The sequence below is a fragment of the Microchirus variegatus genome, assembly GCF_963457635.1.
Source record: "Microchirus variegatus genome assembly, chromosome: 3".
Classification (NCBI taxonomy): Eukaryota; Metazoa; Chordata; class Actinopteri; order Pleuronectiformes; family Soleidae; genus Microchirus; species Microchirus variegatus.
The window spans coordinates 12109997-12126482 of NC_139804.1; the positions used below are offsets into that span (position 1 = coordinate 12109997).

General features: G+C 42.4%; 1 protein-coding gene across 1 annotated transcript; it reads right to left on the reverse strand.

Moving 5' to 3' along the window:
- Positions 1-2057: 2057 nt before the first annotated feature.
- ccdc177 (coiled-coil domain containing 177) lies at positions 2058-4589 on the reverse strand (the record flags this gene model as incomplete). Its single annotated transcript, XM_083886716.1, has 1 exon — positions 2058-4589. The coding sequence occupies one exon, from the start codon at positions 4587-4589 to the stop codon at positions 2058-2060; it is 2532 nt and encodes an 843-aa protein (XP_083742842.1).
- Between the last annotated feature and the right edge of the window lie 11897 nt (positions 4590-16486).

Sequence of the window (16486 nt, forward strand, 5' to 3'; positions counted from 1 at the left end):
TGGGAAGCAGCTGGGGGAACACATGAACAAGAAACATCTTTAATGGCAGGAGCAATATAATGTACATATAACAAAGTGGGAGAGAAGAGAGAGAATGTTCTGTCACGGGGAGTTCATAATCTGCGCTGTATGCAGCCAAGTTTCACTTTTGCGCGAAGAGACTTTCCAGCATTTAATAGGTGCTGTTCCACTGTGTACTCACATCTTGTTGGAACCATTTTATTGGTGTTCCAAACTGATCTTGGACAGACTGAGAGCGTGAATAGACAGGTGCGCGCTGGCCGCAGTTTTTGCATAAGTCATCACAACATGGTTTTGTTTCAGTGATAAAAGTCTGGGTGCATCCCTAAATATAACATCTTTATTGGCAAGAACAATATAACCGTAATAATGACGTTCTTGATAGAGTGACTTGGGGTTCAATCGGCACCTGGACAAGGGAGCGCTTGCCGATGGGGGTGGAGTGCAATTTTTCTAATTTTGATCACATTCAGCGAAGTTACCGGGTTAAACAGGAGAGGAAAAAATAGGGCATCTTTAGGGCGTCCTGCCTAAAAGTAGAGCATCTAATTTCTTATTATTTACAGCACAAGGCATCCCCAGTATGCCCAGATGCTCTGCTGGCTAAAAGTGTCTCAAAGGGACATGAACAAACTGGTAGCCCACCTACCTACACACACAGCCAAAAAGACTAAAAAATACTTTTTTTTTTTTTTATTAAACACAGAATATACCGACATGGCAAAATGACGTTGGTTATCGTTGTAAATTTCTGTATCTGCAAATTTTCGGTTCATCGCCCAGGCCTAGCAGCGGGACAATGTCAGGCATGTCACCTCCAGGGCTCCGAACTACAGTTCGGTTTGGTACAGTATGTATTGTTTAGCGACTCCCTCAGGAATAGTAACAAAATAACCAGGCCCAACCGCAGGAAAAGAAAACCCTTGTTGTCGATGTCGTTCATTGTTGATGCACTGGTGGTACGTCACGCTACTCCATTAGTAAGTCATCTGCCAAACCCAAAGACTGTAAAGTGAACCGTTCAACAGTTATGTGACAGACAGATGTTCCTCGACTTAATATAGATTATAGAGTAGAGTTTAGAGTATAACATTTGCATTAAAATATCTAAAAACAAGACTAATGTTATTTTATTTGTTTTGATCGCCTTCTATTGATCTGCTGATCTATCATTGCTGCTATAATTTATAGGGAAAACAATAGAGTGAGGAAGAGAATATTCAGTGCTACGCGTTAGCCAGGGTATCGTGTTTGAATCACAGCTACTTATTGCGGTTTGTAGCACAAATGCACAACAATTCCCATGATCCCATGCCACTTCCCTGTGTTTCTGTTTGACGGCAGAATTTAAAATTTAAAGCGTAGAATGTCGTACCTCTTTGACGTTGGTGCAAACAGCAGGCAGCTCAGCTGTGCTGGTAGAAGGTCATCTGTGATGAAGTGAAGAGGTGGTTTTCTCCCAGTTTCCTTCACAGTTTAATGTACTCAGACATGAAGAGGCCAGATGGGAGTCTCTGAGGAAGATGAGGAGGTTCTGATGTAGAGGCTGCTTTGTTGGCACGGGGCTCATTGCACACAACCCTCCTGTGCTGGATTGTCGAAGTGTCCAGCCTGAAGCTTTATTTTAGGAGAGTATACAAAAGGATCCGTCATTTGCTTCAGGGTCATAGAACCATCGTCTTCTTTAAAAGCCTCTGCAGTTATGATGGAGTTGTGCTTCCTGGTCAAAAATAACATGTTTTCTTCAGCAGCTGAGATGGAAAAAGCAGACAGCAAAGTGATAGAGAGAGAGAGAGAGATGGTTCTCATGTCGTATGAAGTAAGTCTACAGAAGTCCAACTTTCCTTTTAAATTACTGTATAACAGCTGATGATATAGTTATAGTCGTCTTTTTACATCATGATACAAAATGATTTGGTTTGCTTCCATAGCTCAAAAAGAATGGGTAAAGATATGTAAAGAAACTTAACACAGGATGTGAGGAGAAGAGTTAAAGCTGTTGACTGAGCAGAAAACCAGAAGATGACACTGTGGGTCTATTTCTCATCCAGACTGGCTTTCAACTGTGCTTCAAGAGCCATTTTATCAAACGTGCGCATGTTGGTCTCCTCTCGCACTTTGTCTCGCACATGGAATGAGGCTCTCGCCACAGAGCGAGCGCTCTCCAGCACCGCCCGCTTTTCTCTGAAGATCTGCTCGCTCTTCTCCAGCTTCTTCTCGATGGACTGAAGGAGCTCTAGGCGCCTCTGCTTCTCCTCCTCCTCCACTCGTTGCCTGTTGACTTTCTGGAGTCTCTCCTTCTCCTGTCGGCTCTGGACGGCCCGCTGCGCCTTCTCTTTGGCCTTGACCTCGGCCACTAAAGCCGCCTGCTGGGCTCGTTTCTCTGTCTCCTTCATACGTGCCTCCAGCTGCTGCTGCTGCTGTTTCTCGCGCTTCTCCGCAGCCTTGCGTGCTTTCTCGATCTGCTTCTCCTCACGCTTGGCCTTCTCTTTCAGCTCCTGCGCTCGGCGCTCAACTATCTGTTCATAATTCTCCAGGGAGCGGCTGAGCTTATCCTCTGCTGTCCTCCTGGCCTCCTCCCTCTCCTCCTGTTCTCTCCGGGCAATTTCCTGTATCAGGGCAGCGTGACGTCTCTTCTCGGCTTTGTTCAGACCCCGCCTCTCCTCCTGGGCCTGGTGCTCCTTCTCCTGCCTCTTCAGCTCAGCCATTGTGAGCTTCTCCTTCAGCAGTAGCCTCTCCTGCTCCAGCATGGCCGCCCTCTCTTCCTCCAGAGCCTTCAGGTTCTGTTCTTGAAGAGATTTCTTGTGCTTCTCCTCTCGAGCTGCCTGCTGTAACCTCAGCAGACGGTTGCGCTCCTGCTGCTCTGCCAGATCCTTCCATCGCTCCTCACTCTCCTCTGCCTGTCGCATTTTGACAGCCGCAGATTGTCGCTCCTGCTGGCTCAGCCTCCGCTGGCGTATTGACACTTGTGTGTGCCACACTCGCTGACACTGAAGCACCGCGCGCTGCTTCTCCCTTTCCTCCTGCTCTCGCCGTAGCTCCTCGATTCTTCGCTCGCTGTCCCACTGCAGGTGAGCCACATAACGAGTCTGACTCATGATGTCTTCCTCCTGATATCTGGCGAGCATCAGAGCTGCGATTTTGCGGTCGCGCTCGGACACGGCCTTCAGCCCTCGACGCCTTACTTCCTTTACAATGCGTTCCACCTTCTGTGTCGTCTGAAGCGAGTGGCTCAGGTCACCGAGGCTGAGGCTGCGGCCCATCAGGGAGTTGAAAGTAGCCAGGGTACGAGCTCTGGGGCTGGAGACTTTAGCCCAGTGCTCTCGCACCCCATCCCAACTGAAAGAAGAGGAAGAAGCGCCTGACTCTGAAGAGGTGCATGTGGTGGTAGTGTTGGTGGAGGTGGAGCAACAGACGGGATCCATCCTTCGCTGAAGAGACTCCAGTGAATGGCTTTTTACTTTTGCCTTGGAATGCAATCTGATATGTCCATTGTGCTGAGAGAACTGTCCTGTCACACCGTTAACAGGCTTCCCAGCGCTCTGACCAGCAGGCTTTGACACTGATGATGCTAAGGTTGTATTGGCTCTGGGGAAGGAGGGCGGTTTTGGAGTTGATCTGGGGAAAGTGTTTGACGATTTGCCACCAGAGGATTTCCTGATGACTGGCGGAGGACCAGATGAGAGTGGACGTGAGGCTTTAACTTGCTCAGTTGAGGAGGACAAAGGATGTTTAGTAAATCCTTGGTACTTGGTCTTGGATGAGGGTGCAGAGGTTGTAGAAGTGACCTTTGATGAGTGAGGAGATACTGAATGTGCAGATTTCGGAGAAATACTAAGACTGGAAGTGGGGCCTTTAGATAAAAGAGCAGTTTTAGAGGATGGAGCTGATACTGTGGCTCTAGAGGACGCGCCAACATCAGGGACTGAGGTGGAGGTCACTGGCCCAGATTTAGGAGGTTGAACGGTGCTGGAGGCAGCTTTGTCCACAGAGGTGCTGCTGCTGCTGTTGACCGTTGCCTGCAGAATCCTTCTTTTCTCCTCCCTAACAATCCTCTCCCTCTCCTCCCTGCACTGCCGCAGCTTTGCGTGCCTGTCCTTCTCGTAGACTTCAAACAACCCTGTAGCGACACGCATGGACCGTCCAGGAGCTTCCCGAGCAAAGTCTGTGAGAGGCCGGGACAGCAGTTCCACAGGTTTGACCCCACATCGAGCGCACGCCTCCAGAGATCGGGGGCTCGTCAACACGTAGCGACTGCCTTCAGCTGCTGGAGAGTCAAAGTTGTACAGGTCGAGGTGCAGCTTCGGCGACAACTCTGCCTGAGTCTGTGGTTGCTGAGGTGTTGCCTCCTGAGAGGCTGCGTCTGGACCCGCTGTGTAGCCCACATGGCAGGGGCTCTGCTCGGAACTCCCCGTGGGTGGGGTCTCAAACTCGCCGTCCCCATCTTCCTCCGTTGTTGCACCATCGGCTTCTTCAGGAAGCCGGAGTTCTCCTGTGACCACAGCTGGTGTGTCGAGGGTTGGGCCTTTACACTTGTTCTGCTCCTCAGCCTCAGAAGGGTCGACCATAGTTGGCTAATACTGCAGACAGAGAGGGCAGGAGGAGTTAACACATGAGGATGAAATAGTGAAATGTTTCAATTAGAGGATTATTTACTCAGCCCAGAGCTCAGAGTGATGCAGTCCGTGGGGGGGAGGGTCAGAGCTGCATGCATGCATGAACACATATTCATGCTCTCACTGACTTTACACCAGATGAGACATATCCCCTTCAGGGAAGTGACACAAAACACAAACCCACCATAGTCCTTTTAAACAGAGGGTCTATTTTTGGCAGAGTTACTGGGCTGAGAGAATTTGATTACGCATAGCAATAATTTCACCCTACAAACTAGAAGGCCCTGCAATATGAATAATGAATAACCTCATAGTAAAAGCTTGATTTAAAACAATTTCCATAGGATTATGTGCTCATGAATAAACATGTTACATCACATATTACATGGATTTATCAAAGATATATATATATTTTTTTTACAGAAGTATGTTCATTTAAAAAGAAAATTAATTAAAAGTCGCTTTTTTCATGCAGTATTTTATTTAATATTACTGCATGTCTGCTGTGTGCAGGGGGTGTACTTTTTTTATCCTGTGATTTGGCTGCATTTCACGTGTATGTGTGTGTCGCATCACAATAAAACACACATATACACAACACACCTGCCAGTTTGTGAGACGATTTCTGCAGCAAAGCTTTGTTCCCCTTGAATCCGTGCAGGGATCTTTATTCCAAGCATAATATCCGGTTTCTTTCAGGCAGGGAAAGGTTTCGGGCCCAGTGATGGAGCATCAAATCACATCACATCACATCCTCCTCTTCAGCATCAGCAGCACGACATATGCACACACAGCCTTTCTCAGCCCGTATGTTCGCGCTATGGTTCAGCTTTTTTTTTTAAATATCGTCCTCTGAGTGAAAGACTCTTCGATAATAACAGTTAAAATCTAATATCCAGCGTTATATGTTAATCCCTCAGTAAAGAACATCCCGTAAACACCCTCGGTCTCCACCTGCTTTTTTTCAGCAGCATACCTCCTCCTCCTCCTCCTCCTCCTCCTTCTTCTTCTCAGCCTCTTTCAGCTCCGCCCCCTTGTGGCCAATGTGCAACTAAACCGAACAGCGCCGCCTGTCCACTCCATTCACACACTGCAAAACAACATCAAACTAATGCTGGTGACTGTGTGAGCCATGGGCAATTATACACAGAGGTGGAAAGAGTACTGAAATATTCTACTCAAGTAAAAGTACCACTATTTTGTTAACATTACAGTAGTACAAGTACAAATATAAGTACTGGTCTAAAAATGTACTCAAAGTTAAAAGTCAAAGTTAAAAAAGTAGCTTGTTTAACCCTATAACGCCAAACATATTATGTGATACATGAGTTTTTGAGCCCTCCACATGAGCAGTGAGACAATCTTTTCCCTGAAAAACCTGATAGACCACTTTGCCCATGCGTACTATGACAAAGGCAGAGGTCATCTTTGTCTGAACAACTGTTTTCAAGCCGACCATCACTCAAAATAAAAACCACAAATTTGTGAACCACAAATGAGTAAAAAAAAAAAAACTCTTCCACCCTGCCGGTTCCATTCTGGAATTGTTTTTGTTGGATTTGTTAGATTTCTTTGTGTATTTTTTGTTCAAGAAAAAAAAAAGAATCTTTGCGCATTGTGACCCGCTGTATCAAACATGATACAAATTAAAACTCCTATATGGAAATTGATATTTGAAAAAATAATTTTTGTTCAGAAACCAATAAAGGCCCCAGTAACAAAGAATTGGAACTGTCAATTATTTAATGGTTTGGACTTTAAAGGGACACTGTGTAGTATTTATGGGTTTATATAACCCAAAATCCACTTTTTTATACATATTATGTGCTCCTGCATTGTCTAGTCGCTGTATAATATTCTTTGTTTCATTTTCGTAGTGTTTCAAAAAGTCATGTAAAATAACATGGTCGTGGGCCGCTACTGCATTGCCACGACGCCATGTTTCTACTGGAGCCTGTAAGGACAAACGCAAGAGAACAAATCAAGCGTCTCTTGACTTGTAGCGGAAGTCCCGCCTCCACTCTCTCTGCTTCGTCTGCTACGGCCGCGGTAGCTCGCCCTCTCCCTCGCCTCACGAACCTCATCTGCTGACACGGAGAAAGACAACGAGGACGACATTTGACCAGCTGAGGAGCACTCAGGGAAGGGAGGGGGTGAGCAGAGGAGCAGTTCTATGTTGTAAATGTCAGCCTCTCCTCTAGATGGCACTATAAACTACTTACTTCACCTTTAAAGGGTTAAAATGTACTCTGAGTAAAAGTTACTTAGTTTCTTTTTTAACAAGGTTGGGTTTTTTTCTTATGTCGTGTAAAAAGGACAAGGAGACATGAATCTCACATTAATTGTTTTAAAGCGGAACTAGACCGGAAGTTCCAATTAACGCTGTTTTTTTAGTGTGTATCAGCGTCATTACCTTGTTTAAGAAGCCCTGAAGGTTCTAAACAAACAGTTCAGCCACTGCTGAGAACTCTGTGTTTTATTGTAATCTCGGGCTCAGCGAGATCTCTGAAAAAACCCGGTCCGGTTACGTAAACACCGGTTCTCCTGAACAGCAGATCCTCCTGCTCCGGGCACTAGTCCGGGCAAATCCGGTTGCGTACATTGAACCGCAGAAGAAGAATAACGTCCGTTGTGGAGGTGTTTCACGAGCGACAGTGTCTTCTGACTCTGGGTCAAAGTCATAAAAGGGACTGTGGCAGGGAGTCGTTTAGAAGCTATTTTTTTAAACAGTGTTAAAACAATGTTTTGATAATGAGGAGCAGTGCATCCACCGTTAAAGAGGGGGTGTGCTGAATATGTCACTTCCGGGTATTGGCCAATCACAAGACAGTTGGGAAGGCTCTGCGTTGGCTGGCCAATCACAACACACTCTGTCTTCTGGGTGATGTCTGAAATATCGCGGCTGAGAAACAGCTTCAGAAAAGACAGATTTTCTGTCGGCTCGTTTACAGCAACTAGGAGGTTTTTGACCATAAAAACAAGTTAATATATGTAAGTAGACCTCCATAACTAACATATATGTGCAACAGGACCACTCTATGTGAGCTTTAAATTAAAGGCAAACCTTTACAAATGACACAAAGTGCTGTTCGATTCAGAGGTTGATGTGTGACAAAGTCCAAGATGTACGTATAAAATAAGAACAATAAGAATACTAAATACTACAATAAAATGCCAAAACCATTAAAAAGTAAAAACTCTGTATGTACAACACTCACTGTAACTGTAGAGGGCAGAAAGTAGGAGAAAGTGCATTGGCACAGAGTTACTCAGCTGCCAACTGTCAGGTAGAAATCAAAGTGTAACTCCTCAGAACAGCCACTAGAGAGCAGTACAGAGTTATGATTTGAGTTCAGCATAAAAAGTGCATGATAGATAGATAGATAGATAGATAGATAGATAGATAGATAGATAGATAGATGGATGGATGGATGGATGGATGGATAGATAGATAGATAGATAGATAGATAGATAGATAGATGGATGGATGGATGGATGGATGGATGGATGGATGGATGGATGGATGGATGGATGGATGGATAGATAGATAGATAGATAGATAGATAGACAGACAGACAGACAGACAGACAGACAGACAGACAGACAGATAGATAGATAGATCGATAGATCGATAGATAGATAGATAACTTGCTGTGAACATCCTTGTGATGATGACCCACTAAACTCCTGACCCAGAGTAGGAACAGTGCAAATTGTGTTGGCCCCGCCCATGAGCCGTATCAGGAGGACAGTTGATAACAAGTGACAACAGGGAACAAGCTGGCTGGGCACAAGGTCTGGGAGAAAGGGGAGCTGGACTCTGGGTTCATGGAGAGGTGAGCTGCCTGGTGCGGTCATGGAGACTACAACACCCAGCTGGTGAGGGTGACGGCAGAGGGTGTTCTTTCATATTCTGGTTTTACACAGAGAACCAGGCTGTTTCAAATCCCAAGTGAAGTCAGAAATGTTTCAGCTTGATGTAAATACTCCAAAGCTCTATCCACATGGGCAGGGAACAAAAATAAATACAAACAATCTTTTTTTTTTTTTTTTTTTTAAATAAAGCGTCATTCATGACAGAAACAGAGACAGAAAGGAAATAAAATAAAAGCTATCACAAAACAAACAGACCAAAGACTCTTACAGGTCCCGTGTGTAAGAATTGGTAGGTAAACTACTGGATTTCTGCCACTAAACTCTTCACACTTCAAATCTTTTATACTTTTCATGGCCTGATCATGGCGCTCATGGAGCAAATGCAAAAGGTATGTATGTTTCCATTAAATACACATCTTTATAAAATACATATAGGCACATATACAGACAATAATTAAACAGGAAAACAGAAAGTGGCAGAGAAGAATTCTTTAATATTTTATTTTAATATGAGAGATGCAGGACTTAAACTTATACTTATAAGTCATATTTTAATCATATGGGGCTCCTGATAATTGCTAATTATCATACATTTTTTGCTTGGTTTTGTTGTAAATCATATCATCAAGAACTAATTGTATGTAGCTGTGCTGTACTTGGTATACAAACATTGTTTTATTAAACTGTGACTAACTATATCACATCTTTTAAAAAAAAACAACCCAAACATATTAATCATCATACATTGGAAAATGTTCCAGCAGCAGATGATGGATTAAGAAGTGTGTAGTTAGAATAACAAAGTATCAGAGAGATACTCAGACTATAAGCACGTTTGGCTGAGTCACTCTGACGTTCAGCAGCTTCAGCTGAAATCAACTCAGCCGTTTTATTTGTCTTCGGATTTTCAGCTCTACATGTGAGCTGGAGTTCGACAAGCGCAGATAGAGACGCAGCAAACCCTTTTCACAGAGGTGAAAAGACAGAGGACACAGTCGACCTCAGTCATTCTCACATCTCCACACCAATTATTTTCCACATTTTTATATTTTACTGCTACTGTAGTGGATCGTGCCAAAGCAGACACTGTAGGGGTGTTTTCACTGAGTGAGTGTGTATCATGCTGTTCATTTAAACTCCGTGAACCGAATGTGTTTTTGGGACTTCTTTAGTATCAGAGATAGTAATTCATTAAAATGTATATGTTTCTGTGCTTTTGATTAAATATTACACTCGAGACAATCCCATGCCAGAACACAAGGAGAGAACAACAGTGCTAGTTATACAGTATATACAGGGTACTGCAGAGGGGCCTCAGACATTTACCAAAAATGTTACTTTACCTCACGATTAAGTAAGATTAAATAAGGTTATTTAGTCATATAAGGACAAAAATAAATCTTCAATGTACATAACTTAAGAGTGGGCAGTGTGTAATTTTTATAAAAAAAAGAAACTGTTGTTTATGTTATTATTCTGATTTTGGAACGGAAACAATGTAAACACTATTTGTTTGCTGCGTCCTTCATCTGATACGATCAGACCTGACTGGGGGAGCGTGTGTGTATAAAGCAGCAGAGCGGGGAGGGCGGAGTCAAGAAGCATTTATTCCATCAAACTATTTACTTCTGAGGCTTATTTGTGGGCACTTCTTTGTCTTTTCAGTCAATCTCCTACTTTGAAGCTGTCTCGCTTTACTAGCTCAATGTCACTATTACCCATTGAGGGCAATGGTAGCTCAGTGGTAGAGAGCAATCGTCTTTCAACTCGAATGCTGTGGGTTTGATTCCCGGCTCCGTTAGTCTAGTGTCCTTGGACAAGACATTGAACCCCATGTTTCTCCTGACGGCTGTGCAGGCAGCGTGTGAATGGGCAGAATCATCAAGACTAGAAAAGCGCTATATAAATATGAACCATTTGCCTTCATCAAAAGTAAATCACATCCTTTGTGCAGTGCGGGAATGTCACTGGGCAACACAAGATCTAAAAACCTGTTAAACTAAGAAACACAGAGAGAGTCAGACTTTTGTTTATATTTAAAGGTTACGCACTAGGGCTTTAAATGTTAAAACTACATGTTCAAATCTGGCCGTGGGCCTTGGAGGTTTTGCCAGATTTATAGAAGCATCAACCCTCTGAGGTCGGAGAAACTACAACACACCGATACAGTCTGTGGGTTAGGGTGAGGGAGTTCTCACTGTTGTATACTGATGTCATGTATGCTCTCTCAACCATCCATGCCTTACAGGAACTCTGTGGTCCTGTGAAGACTGAGACCTTTAGTTGCCCCCTGTTCACATTTCCAGCCTCACTTTGCCAACAGAAAGGGACACGTTTTCTGGGCAGGTTCAATAACTCCACCCCACCCACCTTCTGACCCTTTGCTTTCTCCTGCCCTGAGCTCTGTCTTGTGCAGGACAGTACTAGGGTCTGATGCGGGTGTGGAACAGTCCCCCTTCTCAGTGGAAGGCGAAAAGGTCCCAGAGACAGAGCTGTTAATTCAATCAGCGGAGCAGTATGCTCAATTAGGCTTCCATAAGGGCCCAGGATGGGTGCAGGGGCCCTGCAGAGGGCAGGCAGCCCTGTCCCCAGGAGGTATTAATTGTGGATGACAGTGTGTAAACAGTGGTGTGAATAGACAGCGCAGGTGCGGGACACCCCAGTCCACACTCAATAGTCCTTTTCACACTTGTGGCATTCGCACTGTTGGCATTTTCTCTTTTCTCTTCCCCCCCCTCCCATCTCTGATTAATGTCACGGTTAACTCGGCTTTGTGGGCGTATTTATTTGTTGCTGTGCGTTTTTTTCCATCGCTGGACTGTTTCTACACCAGCATGTGTGTGTGTGTGAGTGTGTGTTTGAAGAGGGTAATAAGAGGCTGTGGTTGCTGCTGTCCAGAACGGCTGGCCATGTAGTAAAAGCTACACACATGCACACACACACACACATACACACACACACACACACACACACACACACACACACACACACACACACACACACACACACACACACACACACACACACACACACACACACACACGGCTCATGGTTTTCAGAAGCTGTTTGTAGTGAAAATTGCGCCCAGTACATGTGAAATATGTGGAATTTATGAAATCAAATCCAGATGACACTTTAAAAGGGAGAGGGCTTTCTATCTGACCCCTGAATTTTCCATTCAGCCGAGTCTCCCAGCCCCCTCACCTCTGTCTGTCTTTCATTCAGGCTGTGATTGTGTTTGGTCGTCTTTGACAATATGGACCTTTTAAGAGCGACTCAACTCGAAAAACACAACACTGCAGCGGTGGAGATACTGTACTTACATTGTAGCACCTCAGGGTTAAAAAGTATGTGAGTCTGACATTTGGAATTTAATTTGAACCATATTTTAGATTATTTAATTTATACCAACACACATTTGTTTTAAACTGTCTAAATATATCTAAATAGAATCTGCTCTGTCAAAAATATTGTTTTTCAACAAATAAGTGGTATACACGCAGAGTGTAGACTAAGTGAGAACATTTAGAGGCATGTATGCAGTCTAATGTTAGTGGTTAAGGGAAACCACTGGGGTAAATAATTCATTCAGAATTGCCCTATGTTATATTTTTATTTGCCTAAATTATTTAGCACAGTTTTATTATACTTTATATTCTCTGGGGTTGTTTAATTGAAAATAATGAATTTAATGAGAGCCTTTACTTTTAATCTAATTTAATACTGCAATAAAACAATATGTACAGTATATACAGCACTGTTAGACTAGAGACTATAGACAGTATGTTTTGCATCATGTCATATTATTTCAGATTATTAATTTTTTTTAAAGACAATTACTGTATTTTCTACTATAATTTTTTACAAATAAAAACACTGGTATAAAACTACATTAGCCTCTGTGATCACTGTGTATTTGAATTGTCTCGATGTGATATAAATATAAATAAATATAGTACAATTATCTCAAATCAGCAAGTGCAAGTACAGTTTGACTTCACAGCTTTATATCCATAAAGATATAATGCTGCTTTTATTTTGAAAAGACTTGTTAATCCTAATTATTATTTGAATAAGGGCACAGTTAAGCTCAGATATCACCTCTGACATGAAGCGTATACTGTAGATTGTGTATGTGGATGAATAGTCAGGGCTGAACACCTGTGCTGACCCTCCTCCTCCTGCAGTGGTCAGATTTCTGGGTGGCCTCTGTCCTGCTCGTCTGTTTCTGTGTCCACAGAACACACACCTGCTAATTTCTGGCCGTATGTAGATGAATGTGAGCAGCAGGGGGGGCAGGGACTCTCTGGAAGAGCCAACTCAGTAATTAGGAAGACTTGCACATTTCCTTTCAGCATGATCCTGCATTCCTTCTTTGTTTTTGTTATCACAGGGTTTTTCTTTTATGTTTGGCCAAATGACAACAGCATTCAGGTGTCGAGTCGTGCTTTCACAACAACAGCTTTACAGCCCAGAGAAAGCTGCTTTTCTTTGTTTCGGGGTGGAGGGTTGAAGTGAGAGGGAAGAGCAGATAATTCAGTCTCGTTAACATTCCAAGAGACTATCTCGACCCCCCCCCCCACACACACACACGCTGCTACTCATCCTCACTTCCATTGACAGGAGATGGACAGAAGTGAACAGAAGAAGAGAAGAAGATGAAGACAGAACCGTATGGAGGAACGATAACAATGTTCAGTAAAAATCCAGATTATTCACACGGTATGGTTACATTAAGCTACAAGCAGAACTTAAAACTTCTGCTAGAATATAAACACGTTCTTTTATGCGATTGATGTCGACACATCAATCCAAGAGTGCACAAGCACCATCTGGCATCAGAGCCGACCTTCACGTGTTGTTCCTCGACCTTGCCAATGCTTTTGGTTCCGTCATGCAGGAAGTACTGAACTAATCTTTTTAATTAACCCTTAGAACATAGAAGCATTTTGGCTGCTTCTTTTTTCCATGATTATGTTTAAACATACAGTATATACAGAGGCTGTAAGAATGTGCAATATAGAGTGTCAACTTGGCTCGTTTTTATGAACAAAAGGAAAAGAAACAGTCTATTCTGCACAATTATTGCTACTTTATATTACCACTAAAAAATGCGATATGAAATGTCTCATAGCTTTGACTCAACAACACATAGGAAGATGAAAAAAAAAACACATTTTTAAAGCCTGAATATGTGACCTATAAACACGCACGCACGCACGCACGCACGCACGCACGCACACACACACAGAATGTCCATATAAGGAGTTGTTTATTAATCCCACGGCAAATTACCATGGGTGAACCTGCGGCATCCGTGCCATGTGAGCACTAAGTACTGATTGTAATAATTCACTGAAAACAACTGCTTTGCTCATCCGGAGTTTGTGTCGAGTATAAAACATCATCTCATCATTTTCGCGCTGCCGTGGAATGATGACTCCGCCCACTTTGAAGAGGTGCTACAGTAATGAAAAACCACCCTAACCGTGTAGAGTGGAACTGTGCCATGCTACAACTGTTTAGTGGAAAAGCACCATGAGTGTGTATGGTCTGAGTTTTCAGACTCAAGCTTGTGTTTGCATAGGGTTCGTGTGATGAAATTTACGCCATATCAGTGAACCTCTGTCCAAAAAATGCACCTGCCTAGACTTGGATTTGTCACTATTGTCATCTTCTTCTTCTTCTTCTTCTTGTTCTTCTTCAGTTGAGTGTATACATGCAATCGTAATTTGACTCCCAACAGCATTATCTGGTCAACTTTTAGAAATTAAATTAAATGAAATTTTAGTCTGACTAACATTTAAAAGTCCTGTTCTTGTCAGACTTTTTCCCCTGCTGTCATGTAAAGGTATTAACTGTGTTTAGGCCTTCATTTCTTTCCCTGCTGCCTTCCTTTTCTTCTCACTGAGCCTCTCCTTAAATTCTCTTCATTCTTTCTGAGAAAATAGAGCTTTTTTTTGGAGCCGGCCAGTGCACACAGAAATCATTAATGTTGACCCTAATTGTGCCAATTCCAGCAGCTCAATAGCTCTAATTACAAGGCTCTTCACTGAGGCACTCAAAAAGCCGCTGAACTGTCATAGCTAACAATTAAAAAATATCCCCGGGGACAAAGACTGAGGACTGGAGGGGGTTTTGACCGGATTGGCCCTTTTCAGCTCTTTAAAGGACAGTTTCTGTGGATTGAGGGGTTGGTGAACTGAAGCTGGGGCACCTGCACTAAACAGTCTTACTCACCCTCTAGTGACTCTCCTCACGCTCAATGGACCACACAATTTATTTGAAAGGAGAAAGATGGAGAAAGAGAGAGTGCAGAGGGGAAGAGGACAGAGGTTCACAGGACGACAACAGTGTGTGAGCAGTTTTATCACTTCACTTCATGTGCTTTTATAGAAAAACCACAAACCTTCATCCCCCATATACTCAGCTTTCTATCAAATATGTGAAAACCTTTCTCCTTAATTAGAATACTGTATAATCCTTTTTAAACTTGATTTTCTTGTTATTTTGTCCTGTTTGTTTTTATGTCTGTGGACTAAATGATAAGTGTAGAAGATGATTTTAGATCTTTGTGATTTAAGGTATAAAGTTTCACAAAATGGAAATGTTTTACTACTAAATATGACTTTTATTATTATGGTACACTTTTTAAAATCACTGCAAGAAAAAAAAAAGCAATGTAATACTTATACATAAATATGCATATTCAAAATATTAGCTTAAAGTATTTGTTTAAAAATTAATTTTTACAATCACAGTGATTTTTAAAAACTCATCAATTGATGTTATTTGACCATTTCTACCACTTATTATATTGCATTTAAATGTGTTCAGTTTGTGATCTCTCTTTTTTTTCTTAGTCTAAAGTCTTACTTTTGTTATTCTATGTTGTGACTGTGTTTGTTTTAACAAAAATGCCAAAGCTGCTCTTGATTGTGTTTTTAAAAAGGTTTCTGTTCCAGGTTCTTCTGTGAATGAATTATATTGTTAACAATTAATTACAAATAAAGCATCAGAGCCAGCTGTATTTGCAAAGTGAACTTCTGACTCTCTCTCTCTCTGACAAACACCGACTCATACCTTCAAACACAGGCCGAATCCCTGCGGTGCTTGTCACAGCTATTGACTTTCCTCAATAGATGTTTTCCATTGAGAAGCACGTACACAGTCTAAATGTCACTGGGCTGCTGTTATAGAGTATTATAAGAGTCTGAATGGAGAGCATAGCCTCAAATGTGACCTCACAGTTTCTGGTCTATTGTCTCTGCAGCAGCTTTTAAAGATGGATGCTTAAAAACACTGAGCTTCTCTGCAGCTGCTGCTGCTCTTACTTGATCAGGATGGAACCTGTGGATTTTAAAATGACTTTTACATTAACATAAAAAACAAAACGTCTCTCCAGAAAGAAGTGGCTGTTTAACCCTGCAAAGCCCAAACCATTAAATAATTGATAGAAAATTCAAATTCTTTGAAACTGGAGCATTTATTGGTCCTTCTGAACAAACAAACAAACACAAATTTAAATATCAATTTCCATATAGGAGTTTTAATTTGTATCATATTTGCGCAAAGATTCTTTTTTTTCTTGAAACAAAAAATACACAAACAAATCCAACAAAAACAATGCCGTAATGGAACTGGCAATTCTTTTCCTCAGCAATTCCTTAGATCCTTAGTACTAATATTCCTTTCAGCTGTCTCTGCCAGCAAAAGTAGTTTTTATCAGTGTTCTAGACATATGATCTGTCATTGTCCAATCAGAATCGTCAGATTCAAATCACGTTTTATGGTCCTGCCTCTTTTGGGGCGCTTTGATTTACGTGAAGAATCGCCCGAAAATTCTCCCTGACTCTCATGTTAAAAAAGGTGTTTTTTTAAAAAAAACATAACCTCCAATGCATTTTTAATGAAGATTTATGTGCATGCACTAACTAACTGCAGGTTAAATTTCACGCAAATCAGACAATCGG